Source organism: Manis pentadactyla, chromosome 16 (genome assembly GCF_030020395.1).
Source record: "Manis pentadactyla isolate mManPen7 chromosome 16, mManPen7.hap1, whole genome shotgun sequence".
Classification (NCBI taxonomy): domain Eukaryota; kingdom Metazoa; phylum Chordata; class Mammalia; order Pholidota; family Manidae; genus Manis; species Manis pentadactyla.
Genome location: NC_080034.1, coordinates 10,465,422 through 10,483,513, shown reverse-complemented (window position 1 = coordinate 10,483,513; position 18,092 = coordinate 10,465,422). Strand labels below are relative to the sequence as shown.

At 34.9% G+C, this 18,092-nt stretch overlaps 1 protein-coding gene across 3 annotated transcripts in view; it reads left to right on the top strand.

The window, feature by feature from the left end:
- ADGRB3 (adhesion G protein-coupled receptor B3) overlaps positions 1–18,092 on the top strand; it is a 669,309-nt gene that overhangs the window by 370,688 nt on the left and 280,529 nt on the right. For all 3 annotated transcript variants that reach the window (XM_036916256.2, XM_036916253.2, XM_036916255.2), the window contains one exon: positions 9,140–9,242. In XM_036916256.2, coding sequence (XP_036772151.2) covers positions 9,140–9,242 — 103 coding nt within the window. The remainder of the gene's footprint in view (positions 1–9,139; positions 9,243–18,092) is intronic.

The window sequence follows — 18,092 nt, the reverse complement described above, 5'->3', positions numbered from 1 at the left end:
GATAATACTGATCCCCTTCAAGGAACAAACCGTGGACTTTCACATTGGTGTGAATACACACATATCTTACGCATAAAATCCTGTAAGGCCCAGGAGGCAGTGACCCCGTGTGGACCCTCAATGACCCTCCAGGAACCTAGGGGGTCTTCTCGGTGGCTCCGACCCAAGCTATTTCCCAAGGCCTGGGGTGCCGCTTTTCCCATGACACCTTCCTTCATGGTCACGTTTGGGCCTGATGGGTGAGGGCCAGCCGCCGAGGCCAGAGGATCCTTCGAGGGAGTGAGGCCACCTACACACAGACCCCAGTCACTTCAAGGAACTAACCACACCCACAGCCTGGCAGGCTCTTAAACTGCTGGTGAGGATTCTTAACTGGAATAAACTTTCCATGGGACAATTAGTGATATCAAGAGACTTTAAGAATGCTTTGTCATTGATACAGGCCCTTGTAAGAATTTTTCGAGTGGAAATTAACTCTAGGGGAAAAAAAGTATATCCAAGCATACACTCAAGCCAAAAAGTTCAAGAAACAGTTGCAAACAATCCATTTTCTGATTCATTTAATAAAGTCAGGTTCCAGTTTTGTAGGAAAATCATAATACTTTTGAGTATGGGAGCAATGTCTAGTTTTCCTGGTAGGACATATGGAGATGTAGTCTAAAAAAAAAAGCCCTTTAATGTATCTATTAACATTCAAGATACTGTAAAGGATCTAATTCAAATTATATGCAAATTCCCCTATAGCATTAAAATACCAGGAAAAATACAGATGAACAGAAAAATATCACAGTGTTCTCATAAGCCAGTTATAGCTTGAAAATTATCTTTTAAAAGAAACATGTTTCAATAATGCAAAATCATATGAATTTGCGGTCAAATGCAGCAACCTAATAAAGATAAATGATGCTGGACTTCTTTTCAAATTCAGGAAATGAAACTCATTTGAATTCATAATATTATAGGAGTTAAAAGCAAATGGAACAAGTAACTGAACTAAATAATATTGGAAATAATAGAAAAATGAAAACATAATCACATTATACCAATGCATCTTGAAGGCAATCAGCTTGAAGTAGCAAATTCTCTCAAGAGCACCCTGTTCAGTTTCAAGGTCTAAACTTTGAACCTTGCTTCTTCATTCTGAGTATGCAGTGAAATATTGTCATGTTGTGATATTCTTCTCTTTATACTGTCCTATTGTGATCACATTACAAATTAAAATTACCTATAGGGGTAACAAATTTTCATGACTAATAATATAAATTATTGTAATATTACGTTCTCAGTATATCATTTACAAAAACTGCTATACATTTTGAAAGTGAATTTAAATCCCTGATCACTTAGCTTCTTTCCCTCGGCAAATGAATCTTGCAATTCTAAATAGTTTTCAAAGCACCTTTCAGCTGATTTTAATTTTAAAAGAAAACGTATTTAGCATAATGATTTTGATGAAGTTCCCAGTTCTTAGAATATATGAAATCATCTACTGTATTTTAATTTTATTTAAGTTGTGGGGCTTGTTTAAAGCATTATGAAAACTCTTGACTTAGACTCTATACAAACTGTAATTGTAAAAATAGAAAGATGCTACAGTAATTTTAGTATTTTTCACTAAACCATTAATATCTTTTTACTGTACCTTAGATGGCTACAATTTATTTGCAAAATTTATTCTACAGTTTCCTCCCACTGGTGTTTGTTCTGTAACCCTGCATTGCATTTTTTTTAATGTGATAAAAACCATAACATGAAATTTACCATTTTAAGCATTGTTATTTCTACAGCATAATAGTATTAGCTATATGTAACTTGTGCAACAGATCTCTAGAACTATTTTCATCTTGCAAAACTGAAATTCTTTATTTCTTGAACAACAATGCCCATTTTACCTTCTCCCAGCCCCTGGAAATCACCATTGTACTTTGTTTCTAAAAATGTGACTACTTTAGATACCTCATGTAAGTGATACCACGCAGTATTTGTCCTTGTGACTGGCTTATTCATTTAGCATAATGTCCTCGAAGTTCGTCTATGTTATAGTATATGACAGAATTTCCTTCTTTTTTAAGGCTGCAGTTATCCATTGTCTATATACACATTTTCTTTATCCATTCATCTGTCAGTGGACATTTAGGATACGTCCACCTCTTGGCTGTCATGAATAGTGCTGCAGTGAACACTGGTGTGCAAATATTCCTTTGAGATCCTGTTTTCATTTCTTTTGAATATATACCCAAAAGTAGGACTTCTGGATCATATGGTAATTCTATTTTTGATTTTTTGAAGAATCTTCGTGCTGTTTTCCATAGTAGCTACACCATTTCACATTCCCACCAATAGTTCACAAGGATTCCAATCTCTCCACAACTTTGCCAACAGTTGTTATTTTCTGGTTTTATTTTTTTTTGATAGTGGTCATCGTAACAGCTATAAAGTGATATCTCACTATAGTTTTTATGTATATTTCCTCGATCAGTGATGTTGAGTATCTTTTCATATACCTGTTGGCTGCTTATATATTACATTGGAGAGTTATCTATATGTCTTTTGTCCATTTTTTAATTTTATTGTTTGTTTTTGTTGTTGAGTTTTAGGATTTCTTTATTTCAGTATTAACCCTTAATCAGATATATGGTTTATAAATATTCTTATTCCATGGATTGCCATTTTACTCTGTTGTTTATTTTCTTTATTGCATGAAAGTTTTAAAATCTGATATATTACCATTTGTCTACTTTAGTTTTAGTTTCCTGTACTTTTGGTGTGAGATCAAAGAAATAATTGTCAAATTCAGTGTCATGAAGTTTTATCCCTCATGTTTTCTTCTGGGAGTTTTATAGTTTCAGGCTTTATGTTTAGATCTTTAATCCATTTTGAATTACTTTTGGTGTATGGTACAAATGTAAGAGTCCAGCTTCTTTCTTTTGCATGTGGATTTCAAGTTTTCCCAGAACAATTTGTTGAAGAAATTATCCTTTCCCCATTGTATAGTCTTGGCACCTTTGCCAGAGACAATTTGACTATATATGAGAGGATTTATTTCTGGACTCTATTCTATTCAATTGGTCTGTGTGCCTATCATCTGTCTTTATGCCAGGACCATACCGTTGTGACTTACTGTAGCTTTGTAATATGTTTTGAAAATAGAAAGTATGAGGCTTCTAGCTTTGATTTTCTTTCTAAAGATTATTTTGACTACCCGGGGTCCTTTGAGATTCATATTAATTTTAGGATTTCTTTTTCTATTTCTTTAAAAAATATTATTGAGATTTTGATAGGTAACACATTGATCTGTTAGATTGCTCTGGTAGTATGGACATTTTAACAGTATTAAGTCTTCCAATTTATGAACATGGGGTGTCATTACATTTGTGTCTTCTCTCACTTCTTTCATACACACATACACACACACACAAACACACATATATAGTTACTGGTTTTCAGTGCACAAGTCACTTCACTTACTTGGTTGATTCCTAAGTATTTTATTCTTTTTGATGCTATTGTAAGTGGAATTGTTTTATTTATTTCATTGGTGGTTTATTCATTGTTAGTTTATACAAATACAACTGATTTTTGTGTGTTGATGTTGTATCCTATAACTTTGCAATTTGCTTATTAGTTCTAACAGGCTTTTTATTTTTTGTATTTTTAGGATTTTCTGCATATAAGATTATTTCATCTGTGAACAGAGTTAATTTTGCTTCTTTCTTTCCAACTTGGTTACCTTCTATTTTGCTTTCTTGCCTGATTGCTTTGGTCAGGAATTCCAATACTGTGTTGAGTAGAAGTGGCAGTAGATGGCATCTTTTCCTTGTTCCTGATCTTACAGTGAACACTTTCAGCTTTTCACCATTAATGTGATGTTATCTATGGGGGTTTTATATATACATTCTATACCTAGTTTATTAAGAGTTTTTACCATGAAAAAATGAATTTTTTCAGATGCTTTTCTGCATCAGTTGCGATGATCATTTAGTTTTTGTCCTTCATTCTGATAATGTGGCATATTTATTACATTGACTGATTTTAATATCCTAAGCCACCCTTACATCCCAGAGATAAATCCCATTTGATCATCGTATATTATCTTTTTAATGTATTGTTGAATTTGGTTTGCTATTATGTTGTTTAGAATTTTTGCATCAATATTCATCAGGGATGTTGGCCTGTAGTTTTTATTTCTTACAGTATCTTAGATTTTGGTATCACAGTAATGCTGGCCTCATAAAATGAGTTTGGAAGTATTCCCTCCTCTTTGATGTCTTGGAAGAGTTTGAGAAGAATTGTGATTAATTCTTCTTTACATGTCTTGGAAATCTTCAATGAATCCATCTGATCCTGGGTTTTCTTTGTTGGGAGGTTTCTGATTGCTGATTAAATCTCCTTACTAGTTTTAGGGCAGTTTAGATTTTCAATTTCATCATGAATGAGTCTTGACAAATTGTACGCTTTTGGGAATTTATCCATTTCTTTTAAGTTATACAGTTTGTCAGCATATAGCTGTTCATAGTAGTCTCTTATGATTCTTTTTATTTCTGTGTCATCAGTTGTATTGTCTCTTCGTTTCTGATTTTTCTCACTTGAGTTTTCTCTATTTTTTTATTAATTAGTCAAACTAAGAATATGTCAGTTTTGTTGATTTTTTACAAGCAACTGAGTTTTTCTATTCTCTATTACACTTATTTCTGCTCTAATCTTTATTATTTCCTTCCTGCTTCTAATTTTTGGTTTAGTTTGTTCTTTTTCTAGTTCATTAAGGTGTAAATTTAGGTTGTTGATTTCAGATATTTTTCTTTTTAAATGGAGACATTTACTCCTTTTTACTGCTGTCTTAATACTTCTTTTGTTACATCTCCTAAGTATTGGCATGTTGTGTCTTCATTTTCATTTGTCTCAAGTTATTTTCTAATTTTCCCTGTGTTCTATTCTTTGACCTACAGATTATTCAAGAGTGTGTTCTTCAATTTCCACATATTTGTGAATTCCAGTTTTCCTCTTGCCTTTGATTTCTAGTTTCATTCCAACTGTGGTCAAAAAAGACAGTTGGCATGATTTCAACTGCCTTAAATTTAAGACTCTGTGGCCTCACCTGTGATCTATCCTGAAGAGTGTTCTATATTCACTCAAGAAGAATATATGTTCCACTGTTGCTGGATGGAGTGTTCTGTATATGTCTATTAGGTCCAGTTGGTCTATAGTGTTATTCAAGTCCTCTGTTTCCTTATTGACCTACTATATGATTGAGCTATCCATTATTAAAGTAGGGATATTGTATTGAAATTGCCAACTATTATTGTGTTACTGTCTATTTCTCCCTAAGTTCTGTCAATGTTTGCTTCATATACTTGTTCGTTCTGCTGTTGAGTACATATTTGTTTATAATTGTTATATCTTCCTGTTGGATTGACCCTTGTATTTTTATATAATGTTCTTCTTTATCTCATTACAATTTTTGACTTGAATCAATTTCATCTGATCCAAGTATGGCCATCCCTGCTCTCTTTTGGTTATCATTTGCATGGAATATCATTTTCCATCTTCACTCTCAGCCTATGTATGTCTTTATACATGAAGTGAGGCTCTTATAAACAGATACATTGCATTTTATACCCACTTTCTTATTCTCTTTAACATATGGTTCATATACTCTAAGCATTTTAAGCCTTTGTAAAAATTGTGGAGAAATTGGGTCCTCTTTTGAATGAATAACTCTACACATATTTTAATGTTTTAGATACCAACTAGCACAAATCTCAAGGACAGGAAAGAACTTTATTACTTTAGTCATGAAATCCATTTGGCTGTAAGATCTGCTTTCCTAGCAGTGAATACAAATATGTACCCCGCCAGGAAGCATTAGTAGCTCACAAAGCCTGACATGGCACATAAGGAGCCAGCTAGTCACTTATGTAAATTAGTATAAATTGATGGAATAAATTAAAGATAATTTTGTGCACTGTATATTTTTTAAAAAGGGAATCATTACATAATATAAATTTGCTTATTTTTCTTTCATTAGGCATTTTAATACTGTGATATTGGCATTACCTTTTAAATCAACTTAGTCAAAAATTTGGTATTTTTTGTTTAGCATGTGTTTATTTAGTAAGACATTCAAACATATGTTAGCACTAAAGTGTGCCAAACATAATGCAAATGAGGATAGACAAATGCTAGATACAAATCTTGCCCTCATTGAACTTATGATTCTGTGGAAGGAGATATACATAGCATAGTGGATGCGGTGAGGGAGGGCACTCAATAAATGTGATGAGAACATGCATTTACATAAATATATTGATATACATCCCTTCCCAATTGTATTCTAAAAAAGTTCACACACACACACACACACACTTGCACACACACTTGTCCTCTAGGGACCATCTCCACAAGGCCAGTTCAGAAGCTAATGAACCTGACAGCAGAATAACATAGCCTAGAATAGGCTACATATCTTAAATTTTTTGCTTTCCACAGCCTAGTTTCCCAGGGTCAAAACCCCAACATGCCCACACACACAGAGAACTTCATAAATGTCTTGACAAAATTGTAAATTTCTATTTGGAAATCACACATCTGTATTTCCAGTAACCTGTCCAATTGTGTAAATACAATATAAATAATACAAACTATCTGTATACTATCAAATTTAACTAACCTTTACTAATTAAAATTGGCAGTTGATTTAAATTAGCATTAGGTTTTATGTATAGTGGGGAAATGGGATTATAGACAGAACCAGATTAAAAGGGAAGATTGAATTTGGGTGATGGGTAAATATTTTTGTTTCAGGTAACCATACCAGTATTCACATTCAAACTAATTTGAAAAAGGAACTTTCATCTCTGTGCTCAGCACTGGTCTCTGGGAGAAGCCTTCACAAATTTTTTTGGTGGTGATAGATGGACATTCTCCCCAACTTCCAGCCATATACACCTTGTCATTCTTTGGGAATCCTATCAGATCTGCTCATATAATTAACTGCCCAGTATGTCCTCACAACTTGGTTAATTCCATCTATTCTTCCTTGATCCCCTGATCGCTTTTGCTCACAGAAAAACAAGGAGGAATAAATTTGCAAAGGGAGCTTGGCTTGGCATTTAGGTCTTACTTTTGTACCTCTCTCAGTACACTGTACCTTCCTTTGACTCATTTTGTATTAAATGAAATAAAGGACAGTTAACCAGCTCTCTATGTTTGCAACTACCTTCCTCCTATAAAATACAAAAAGAAATTTCTACCTTGCTGTTTTTTACTATTTACTGTTAGTCTGGATACCTGAACTTCCTTTGTTTAAGAATTTGTTATTTGACATTACTAAATACGTGAGATATTGATTTAAAAATGTCATCCCACTCAAAATATGTTTATAGTTCCTCTACTACTAAATATAGTAAATTCCTCCATCTGTGGTATAGTTAGCATTTCATAATTAGCTGAAATCTTGTGACAAAGATCATGCCATTGGAGAAAACATTTTCATAAAAAATGTGAAATTCAGCATTGTTCCTTGATTTTAGAATTAGATGACTTTTATGGCACAGCCATTTTAGAAATCAGTATGGCAGGAACTTATAAAATTAAACATGCTTTTACCACATGACCAAGCAGTTCTTCTCCTAGGTATTAACTCAAGACATATGCAAACATATGTCCATGCACAAATTATGTACACCAATTATTCACAATAGCCAAGCAGGAATAGCTACTATTCATAAAAGCTAAAAATCAGAAACCCCCCCCAATGGTTGCTTACTTAATTGATGAATAGATCCCAAGTAGCGGTATACTTATATGATGGAATATTACTCAGCTATAAAAGGGAACAGAATCAATGAATCTCAAAAACATTATGCTAAGCAAATTAAACACTAAAATCTATGTACTAAAATTACCATTCAAATGAAATTCTAGAAAAGGAATAATTATATGCATGGTTCCCTAGAATCATGCGTATGGGAGGAGATCAAGCGTAAAGAAACTTGTGGAAACTATTCCAGGTGTGAGACAGGTTATCTATATTAATTTGGTGATGACTGCATGGCAGTATACAATTACCAAAATCATTAAGCTGCTCATTTAAAATTGGTGAATTTTATTACTTGTAAATTATGCTTTAAACACCAAAAAAAAAGAGGAAAAAAATGACTTTGTCTTTGATACCTTTTACAAATTCCCCAGAATAGTATATGCTCTATGGAAGAGCAGGTGGTTCATTTCAAATCAGAAAGAAGGGATAAAAAAGTATTTTCTTCAAATTTCTTCAAAAGGAAAATATTTCTTTAAACAGCTAAAAGTACAATAAAACGTTTAACTCTCTAAATACTAGGTGATGTGTGACATTTTGTAAATTTATACATGTTGGATGAAAACCTATATGTGCAATAAATAATTGGCTCAGCTTTACATGTTTATATTTATGGATAATTTTTGTAGCTTGGAGATATGATTACATTTAAAACTGAGTGAACTCTAATTACAAGATATTTCAAAAGGCAGGTATGTTCCTTACATTTTGAGTAAAAGAAGTGGCCTGTAAGTCTCTACTGCTGAAATGAATGAGGATCAATAATTAGCAACAACATTTATTTATATTTAAACTCTACTGCGTTCATGCTTTATCACATTCCAGTCATTGATCTTAATGAATTTTGAGATAATCTAAAAAAAAAACGGCAGGACAGTGCTTTGCAAGAATATTTGGTCTCCTGGAGAACAAAACTGTTAAGTCCACTTTGAGGTAAATGGATTATATTCACTTAAAGCTCGCCTGAGGGTTTGAATTCACAATCCATCTCTCTTGTAGGTGAATTGGATTTAGTAATGGAAAGCTTGTCAGTGCTACCTACTGCTTTTTCATCTTTCCTGCATCTAAAATAGTAACAGTCAGCAATAGCTTTTCCCCTCAAAGTTTTCTAGCTCCAGATAGGGTGTGTTTATAACAAAAAATGAACTGTATCTTTCCATGAATAGTATTTTAGCCTCATGTTTTTAATCTATTTGCCCAATAGTTCTGTGTTTTTGCTTAAGATACATTTATTTGTGATGCTGTCCCAACATGTATTGAGCAGTAGGAATTCATATTTGTCATCAATCCTTCCTCCTTTTAATCATAATTACTCTGTTTCAGAAACTATACTGTCATTAATTCCAAAATCATCGTGGTCACAATAAGGCCTGAACCCAAAACAACTGATTCGTTCCTGGAGATAGAACTAGCTCATTTGGCTAATGTAAGTACCATCCACTTGGCATTGAGTTTCCTAGAGAATTTACCTTTTAAAGAAGGTTAACAGTCACTCTTTTGACCGATAAGACCCGAAGATATTTTCTAAACCTTTTAGAGTTGCGAATGAATTACTTTGTTATGAATATATGTATTATAAAGAAACAAAAAGCCTTATTATCCTATGCTTTTGTTCATGATAAAACTCTCTTCAGCTTATCCAAGATAGTAAGTTGTTTATAAATAGTTTATAATAATAAATAGCTAATAAATTATTTATCAGTGTACATATCTTTCCTGGGCTCTAAGCTAGGCAGTGGTCCCCCAAGATGAATAATAACCTGACCCACCATGTGGTAGGGAAGACTGCTGTGTAAATACATAAATTTCAGATGCAATAGAAGTTATTCATACAAAGGGAGGTGATTAATTCCAGGGTACTCCAGGGTAGGAGAATGGATGGGACAGCATTTAAAAGTGCTAAGTCAAGGATCAGAGAAGGCTCTTCATAGCTACCTGGGTGCTCCAGTGATATAAATCTAAGTCTTCCATTCCAGAGTGACAAGAGCCCTTTCTTAAATCCCTCCAACTACAACTTCAACTCTTCAGATTTTGTACAGTCCTTATATAGAAATTTAAAATATCTGCTTATCTTTTTAAAGTAGTCACTTTAAATACTTAAATCTTTGATGAGTAGGGGCAAGAAAGGTAATTCTTATTAAAGCATTCTTAATTATATTATTCTTCCTATACTGAAGTACACTAGTCCCATGTGTTGTATATACATAGTTCCTTTCCTTTACTCCTTGCAAAATTTTTATGAAGTTGACCTTCGCATACAAATAATGGAAGCACAAACTGATCGCCATTTTCCCAAATTGGTATATAAGTGAATGACGTAATGGTATTTATATTCACATCCTCTGGTTTACAAAACCTGTGTATTTTCTGCGATTTTATTGTTTTTGATTTCCCAGAAAACAACTAGCCTTGGCTTTATGAAAAATGAAGATTATGTTCCCTGTAAACCATTTTTTACTCAGATGCTTCAGGCTTCCTAGGCTCTTGAATGGAAAGCTCAAATCTCTCAGCAATAACTCAACATCATAATTAATACTTACTCTTTCCTTGCTTTTGCTGCAATGTGACCATCCTGGTTCTACTGTGGAATAATCTCATCTTTACCCGATCGCATTACTGCACTGAAAACTGGGAGACACTTAGCATTGCCTTTGAGTAAAAAACACTTTTTTTCTTTTAGGTTCAAAATTTATTATACAAAAATTGTTATGACTTACTTGTTTTTATTGATTATCCGTGGTACCATTAATCCAGTTATAAGTCTTTTGGTTAAAAAATAATGAGAGATATTAATTCCCTGTATTTCTTACTGAAAAAGCAGTACAGTGTTGAATGTGTACCCAGTTTTTTATGGAGAAAATATCACTGAGTGAGCATTCATAAAACTTTCCTAAATGAAGATAAAATCATTATTTAGAATTTAAAGAGCATATTAATTACATGACTTCTTTCTCATAAGCTGAAGAAAGAGTGACCTCAAAGAGAGTGTTGCTGAAACAGTCTCACTCTTTCAGTTCAGTGCAACTGTTTGAAACCAACAGATACAAGCTTTGAGCCAAACTCTTATCTTCTGGGGGCCTATTTTATTAGACACTTAACAAAAGAGTTAAACCAGGCACACACACAAATTATTTTCTGCATAAGAAAACTAGAGTGTATAGTCAATCAATTTCATTAAGTGCCAACTAGATACTGGAGTAGCAATGTAAATCAGAACATCAAAATGGTGAGATAATTATCACAAGCCATTTAGAATTAATTCTGTCTTTCAATATTTGGAGGGTGTGAGTTGACCAGATTCCCAAAGTAATACCGTCTCTACTGCAGGAGGCCTAGATTTAAGAGAGTGTAGACACATCTGTTACAGAAAGGGGGACGAGGGAGAAGAGGAAGGAACATTCAGGCCGCAGAAGAAAAGGCTGTGGAGTGCTGTCACTCACTGCGTTCTCCCCACCCACCCAGGTGCCACCCTGGGACCAGCCATCCAGTGGAACCTCCGGGCTGCTCAACGCCGCGTTCCTTCCCTCTGTTCTATAAATACCTTTCACACTGTTACCTGTACAGTACATATAGTCCTTAGAGCTCTATTGTTTTGAATTTCTCATGCTTTTTGTATGTATACTTATCATCCAATTTGGATTTTGTAAAATACTTTATTGTTCACTGAGGGAAGGAATATATGCTAAGTTTTTGAGTGTCTCAATATTTATTACTTATCTAACAAAGAAATGTTCTATATACCGATTTCAGTTTATTTCCATTGAAGAGATCATTTAAAGAGTCTATACTGAAAAATAATAGTCTTTGCTAAAATGTGAAGAAGTATATTCTACACATGAAAATTGAAATTCATTAGAACAAGGTGAAATTTCATTATAACTGTAACTATCTAGAGATATATAGATATATATTATTGTTACTACCTCCAAAATTGAACTATTTTAGATATGGCATATTTCTAATGTCAAGTCTGTCTACTTTCACCTATTTTTTCATATCAAAATGGTCTGCTATACTTTCCCTAAGCTCAGAAAAAGATTAATGACTTGAAAATTACATCTGCTTCATATACCATGTGGAAAAAAAATGAAGAATGGGAATTAGTAGTTATAATGAGTCTAGGGAAAAGCCTGCTAACATTTTCTAAGTGAAATGTGTTCTTTTAAAAAGCTTTTTAACAAATAGCATTTAAAGTATGTTAAATATAATAAGGCCCCTGGGAACTGGTAGGAATAGGTAATAGAATATGGAATCATGAAATTCCAAATCTTATTTAGCAAAGCAAGTTGCAGTTTTAACCCAGCTCATAAATCATGAATGAGTAAGATGCTATTCTTAGTTTGGTTTTTTGGGCTTATGGCTTTATTTTTATGACTTACAGAGTCAGGGTCTGTGGTACTTAGTGCTTAGACATAGCAATTGCTTGCTTTTAAGAAATATCATATTTGCTTTTCCCAGAAAGAGAATTTTATTTTTCATATTCCTTAAGGTTTCTTCAGTGTGACATTCATGCTTATCAATATTGTTATTCTCTAATGCATAAGAAAAGTGAATAATTTTATTGAAGAAATGAGACCTAAAAAAGTGCAGTAGACTAGAACTATACACACACACACACACACACACACACACACACACACACCCCTCCACCCCCATTAGGATGCCTTGGGTCTGACAGGCCTGAGCCTGCTGTGAATGTCCTAGGTAGATAGCATCCCTATCTTTAACAATGAGAGAAAAATAAGAAAATAGGTGCGTTTTAGTTAGCTCATGCTATATCAACTTTGAAGCTGAAAATGCATTCTTTTTCCAAATAGAAAGTTTTTACATAGCCCCATTTTTAGTGGAAGGATAGACCGGACTATACTGGCAAGTGGTCTCTGCAATTTAGTCTTGATTCCTTCTTATTCTTTCCTTTCTTTCCTCTGAGCAGCACTCTAATGGTCTAGGAACTGCTGTATTTCAGAATCGGGAAAAATCCACCAGCTTTATTTGTAGTTCTCTAGTTGGTCATACTCAGCAAAAGATCTCACGGGCATTGGGTTTTTTCTTTGCTATATTTGTTTGCATACTAACAGGATCAAGCTAACAAATCAAGGAATTTATTTTTTGTGTAAAAACTAAAACTAATCATGGACGGTGACTTTGTGAATCATAGTGGAAAACACAGTGGAAGGTTGTAATGTACATGCTTGTCACCATTGGCATCAGGAACAATGAAAAGAGCATCCAGCCTTCATCACTGGTTATTTTCATGAATATCAAAGGTTGATAAGCCTAAAGAAATAAAAATCACATGACAAAATTTAAAGAAGTCCAGTCCCTGCAAGTATAATTTCTATAAGGGGTCATTTATATCCCTTACTTTTTCCCCCACCACCCCCCACTTTACTTTTTGAATTACTTTTTGTTCATTTGGAAGAGACTTCTGGTGTATTTCCTGCTTAAAGCTCTTGGTTAATTTTAGGAGAACACCTTGAAATGTTAACTAGACAAGCAGATTAATGTTTCTGCCAATGGCTGAAATTGCGATAGAAGTTGTCCTCTAGCTCGTTTTTTTGGTTATATCATAAAGTCTTAAACTTGAGTAAGCATTAACCTCACTTACATTTCAAGTTCAGTTCATTTTTATTCATAACACAGTTAATAATCTTCAAATATTTTAGAGCGATTGTGTTATTTTAAGAACAGGGGTCAGCAAACTGTTTCATTTGAAAGTCAGACAGTGAATATTTTCGGCATGTGAGTCATAATGGCTCTGTCTCCCACCCACTCACCCGACTGTGCTGCTGTTCTGTGAGAGCGGCCACAGATAATAGGTAAACAAACGGGTGTGGCTCTGCAGTGAAAGTTGGTCGTTGGCTATATAGTTTGTCAACCCCTGTAAGCAAACAGAATAATGCCCCCCTCCAGAGATGTCCATGTCCTTATAACAGAATCTGTGGATATGTTATGTTACATGTTAAAAGGGAGTTTGCAGATGTGACTAAGGGTAAGGACATTGAACTGGGGAAACCAATCTGGATTATCTGAGTAGGTCCTTAATCACATGAACCTTCCCTATGGCTATGATCAGAGAGATGCAATGTGCAGTCACCCAACTGACACTGCTGACGTTAAAGATGAAGGAAGGGGGCTACTAGTCAAGGGAATGGGCAGCTTCCAAAGGATGAACACAACCCCTGGTTCCAAGCAGGAAGGAAATGTGAACCTCAGTCCTACAACTGTAGGGAACTGAATTTTACTGTAACCTGAATGAGCCTGAATATGCATATATGCCCAGATCCTCTAGAAAGGAATGCAGTCCCCCTGGCACTTTGATTTCAGCCCCATGAATCCCTTGAGCAGAGACCCAGCTGAGCTCACCAGACTTCTGACAATGAAATTTGTTGTTCTGTGCTGCTAAACTTGTGATAATATGTTAGAGCAACAATCGAAAACTAATAACCCTGCATTGGAGCATCACAAAATTAATTTTTAGATTAGGAAGGTAATACATATGTATATGCGAATAGTGCCATTTTAATGCAATATACTACAATACTGATAATTGCTCAATAAAAATCAATACGCAACTAGAGATTACATTTTGTCCTGCTGATTATCATACTAGCACCTTAGGAACCTGATTAAAACAATCAGCAGACGATGAGATTGGCCTTTGTAAAATGCTCGTGGGATATGGGAAAAATTGGGGGATGCCATGAGGCATCCTGGAAGGACCTTGTAAAACCGGGTGCTGGATGTCAGGGGCAACACTGACATTTGTAGGTATGTTGTGCTCTTAAGACAAGTTAGCAAAACTTCTCTGCTGTGAGCCGGAAGAATAGAGCAATGCCAAAGCCCCGGCCAGCGCTTACCTCTGCTGCAACTCCATAAAAGTATTATTAGAATATATTATTATAATCTCTCAGTTGCAAAAGGAAAATATTTAAGTTATATGTTATATCAACATGGAATCTAGTTATTTAAATATTTGTTTATTGAAGTTATTTGCCACTTCAATTCATAAGGAAGACTTGGAGAGTTTTTGCCCCCAGGTGACTGGTTTGTTGAGAGATACACCACACTTCTGTGTAGCTACTGTGGGAAATGATGTGATCATGTATGAGTAAGATACTCTAAGACATTATATGTGGAAGTGATCATTTTCTTTGAAGAATACACATATAAATAATTCTTGACAGTGGTTCTACTTTCTACTGTTTCCCATATGTCAAATAGATGATATTCATCAAAAAATAATGTACATTCAAGTTAGTGATGTATCTCAGAAATTAGAGAAGCAAGCTTTTATCATATCCACCAAAGTAGTGTCATCTGGTTAATGTGAGCTACTGAGTAGCCATATAACAGAAGCTTAATTAAATATATGCTTTCTCCCTGTGTTCCAATTCAATAGCTGCTAACTCCCTGAGAAGGTCTGTGTAACATGGATGTGACTCGTCCTGATAAAACAGTATTCTGCATTTCTCACTTTAATGGCCGTTGTATCATTCTGCTTTAGGGAAAGCCGGCTCTTTCTTTCCCATCTCCTTGACTTGACTGGTTCTCAATGCAATGATTTGTATAGAACCCTTATAAATCCATTTAAGGATTCTGTATATTCATAATCCTATCAAGTAAGAACATAATATTGCATTTTCAGAAAGGCTCTTTAGACTTCAGATGTAGGCCAATCACTCCTTTAAAAAAAAAGAGAGAGGGACCCAATTAGTTTTTTTTTTAAAATACTCAAATACAGAACAGTACTTACCATAACCTTGAAAAGAGGTTTGGTGAACATTGAGCAGACTATTTCCTGTTGCTGAGTTTCACATCATACCTTTTTCACTGAGCCATTCCCTTTGGGTGGATTACTCTTTCAGAGACTAGGAAGCTTGTTTATATGTTAAGAGACGTAACCTGAAGAGGGGTCCCTCTCACTAATCAGCTTTTAGTGACCTGTCATAGATTTGGCTATGGAAGAATTTACAGCTGCAACTCATTTCCCCTGGCATGCATTCCTGAGACTCTTTTCTCAAGTAGAATTAGAATTATAAGCAAGATATAAACCAGTCTTTTGTGGGTCAGGACAGTCAGTTTAGAAATGTTCTTGAGGAATTCCTAAAATCTGTTTGTACAGTTATATAATGACTACATGTAAACTTCAGTGGGGAAAGAAGGGGAGGATAAGCTTAGCAAAATCCAGGTCATTTTAATGGAATACCTTCACGTCTAAAATTTAGAAACTTAAAGAGAGCCTGTAGAGTGTCAGTTGAACAGTTTTTCTCCCACCCACATTCAGGAAGTCAGTTCACTAGAAGGTATGACAGAACATCTGAATCACAGCGCTGGAAATATTGAAAGACTTATGATGAGGTCCCCGCCCTCCTTCATGTTGTTGGATGCATTGTCTATGTGCTTCCTTTGCCTCTATAGACGAAATATTTTTGTTTCAATAGGACTGTGGAAGGTACAATAAAGTTAAGAGGTTTTCAGATAAGGAATTTACTACGGACTCTGAGCACTAAGCATTTGAAAGCTTGAAGAAAACCAGGATAGAGTGACCTTGGCATTCCAGTGTCTCGACTGTGTGTCTCAGGCAGCGCGCTTTCCCCAGATTTGACGTGCATAACAACTATGGGGGGTGGAGCGAATACTAAGGAGGCGTGTTCCTAGATTTAGCAATCTCAAAACTTGTGGAGCCGAGGAATCTGCGTTCAGATAAGCCTACCAGACAACCCGAGGGTAGGCCCAGAGAAAACAGTTTGAAAACGTGAAGATAGCAAGAGTGTACTGGAGATGGCATGTGAATTGAATTCATTCAGAACTTACAGCACTGAGGAAAAATGAGAGAAACTTGGTCATCATTTATATATATATTTTTGAGGCTTTTTTCTTTTCTATAAACAGCTTTCTTCAGATGTCTGCTCAAATATCATCTTATCTTCCCAATGTACAGAGTTGCAATCCATCCACTTTCTATTCTTTCCTATTCACTGTGATTTGCTTCTTATCCATCCAGCATATTACATATTTACGTGTTTATATTTTTTTGTCTTTCTCCCTGGTGCTTTTACTGTAGTTCAGTCGATGAGGCAAGGATTTTTTGTTGTGACTGAATGCTGTATCCTCAGGCTTCAAACAGTACCTGGAATAAAATAGTTGTTTATTAAGTGATTTTTGCATGAAATGAGTAAATGAATGAATGAACTTGTTCGGATCATCTCCCAGGCTCCCTTTTCTGACTTGCCTGTTCTGTGAGAGTAGTTTACCATAGTGAGATATATCTAAAGTATCCCACAGGGGGGAAATACTTGCAAGAGTTTTAAAAAGAAGAAAAGGAATTTGCTTATGAATGTCATTCTAGAATCGCTGAGATCTAGGACTAGAACGACGTCCAAATCCCCTATTATATAAAGAAAACAAAACTTACTCAGAACAAAGGAAAGGAGAACTACCCATTTTTGGCTGGCGTTGAAACAGAAAAGTAAAAGAAAAAAGCAAAGACTGTTAAAGACACTTGAAAGCAGCATGTAGAACATCTGTGGTAATTAGGAAATTTGGGTCATAGTACATTAAAAGTGACTGTAGAAATGTTTAACTTGAGCTCAACTACGCTATTTTGAATGGAGCCAAGAGAGGTATAGTTTTGCCAAAAAATATGTTTTTCAGGAATAGCGTCTCCTTTCCAAAAGTTTTCAAATACATGCAAAATTTAATATTTTAAGCGTAAGTCATAACGACAGCTTTGTAAATTACTTTTCTTTGGCCGGCTTGTTTCATTTACCTGCTGGGTTTTATCTTTTCAGCTCCACCTCTGTAAGTTAGTTCGCAGCTTGCCTGTTTTCTTCTTGCTCCATCATAACGTTTTGTTCCTGCTCTCTGCTGGGCTCACCATTTCCTGGTATTGATTTTCTAGAAATTCCCCCTCACAGATCTTGTAGCAGAGTACCTTTGATAAAAGTACTTGAAAATTATAAACAATATTTCACAAGTCGTTTATCCATAGAAACCTTTTAGCCTTTCAGCAAGTTTTTTTCTTTTTCCACGTTTAGAATTCATTCATCATTCGTTGTTGCTTTGTGTTTTCCATCTGACATTCTTATTCCTTAAGCGACTGGTCTATCCAGGTGCTGAGATTCCTCTGATATGTTCTGCTTATTTTTCTGAACTTCAAATGTTTAAGAAATTCACCTCAGCCCACAGGCCTACATTGGAAGGCTGTACTAGACAGGAATATTCATGGAGAGGTCTATGTGTAGGTCCCATAATGTGTAGTGACACACAAGAC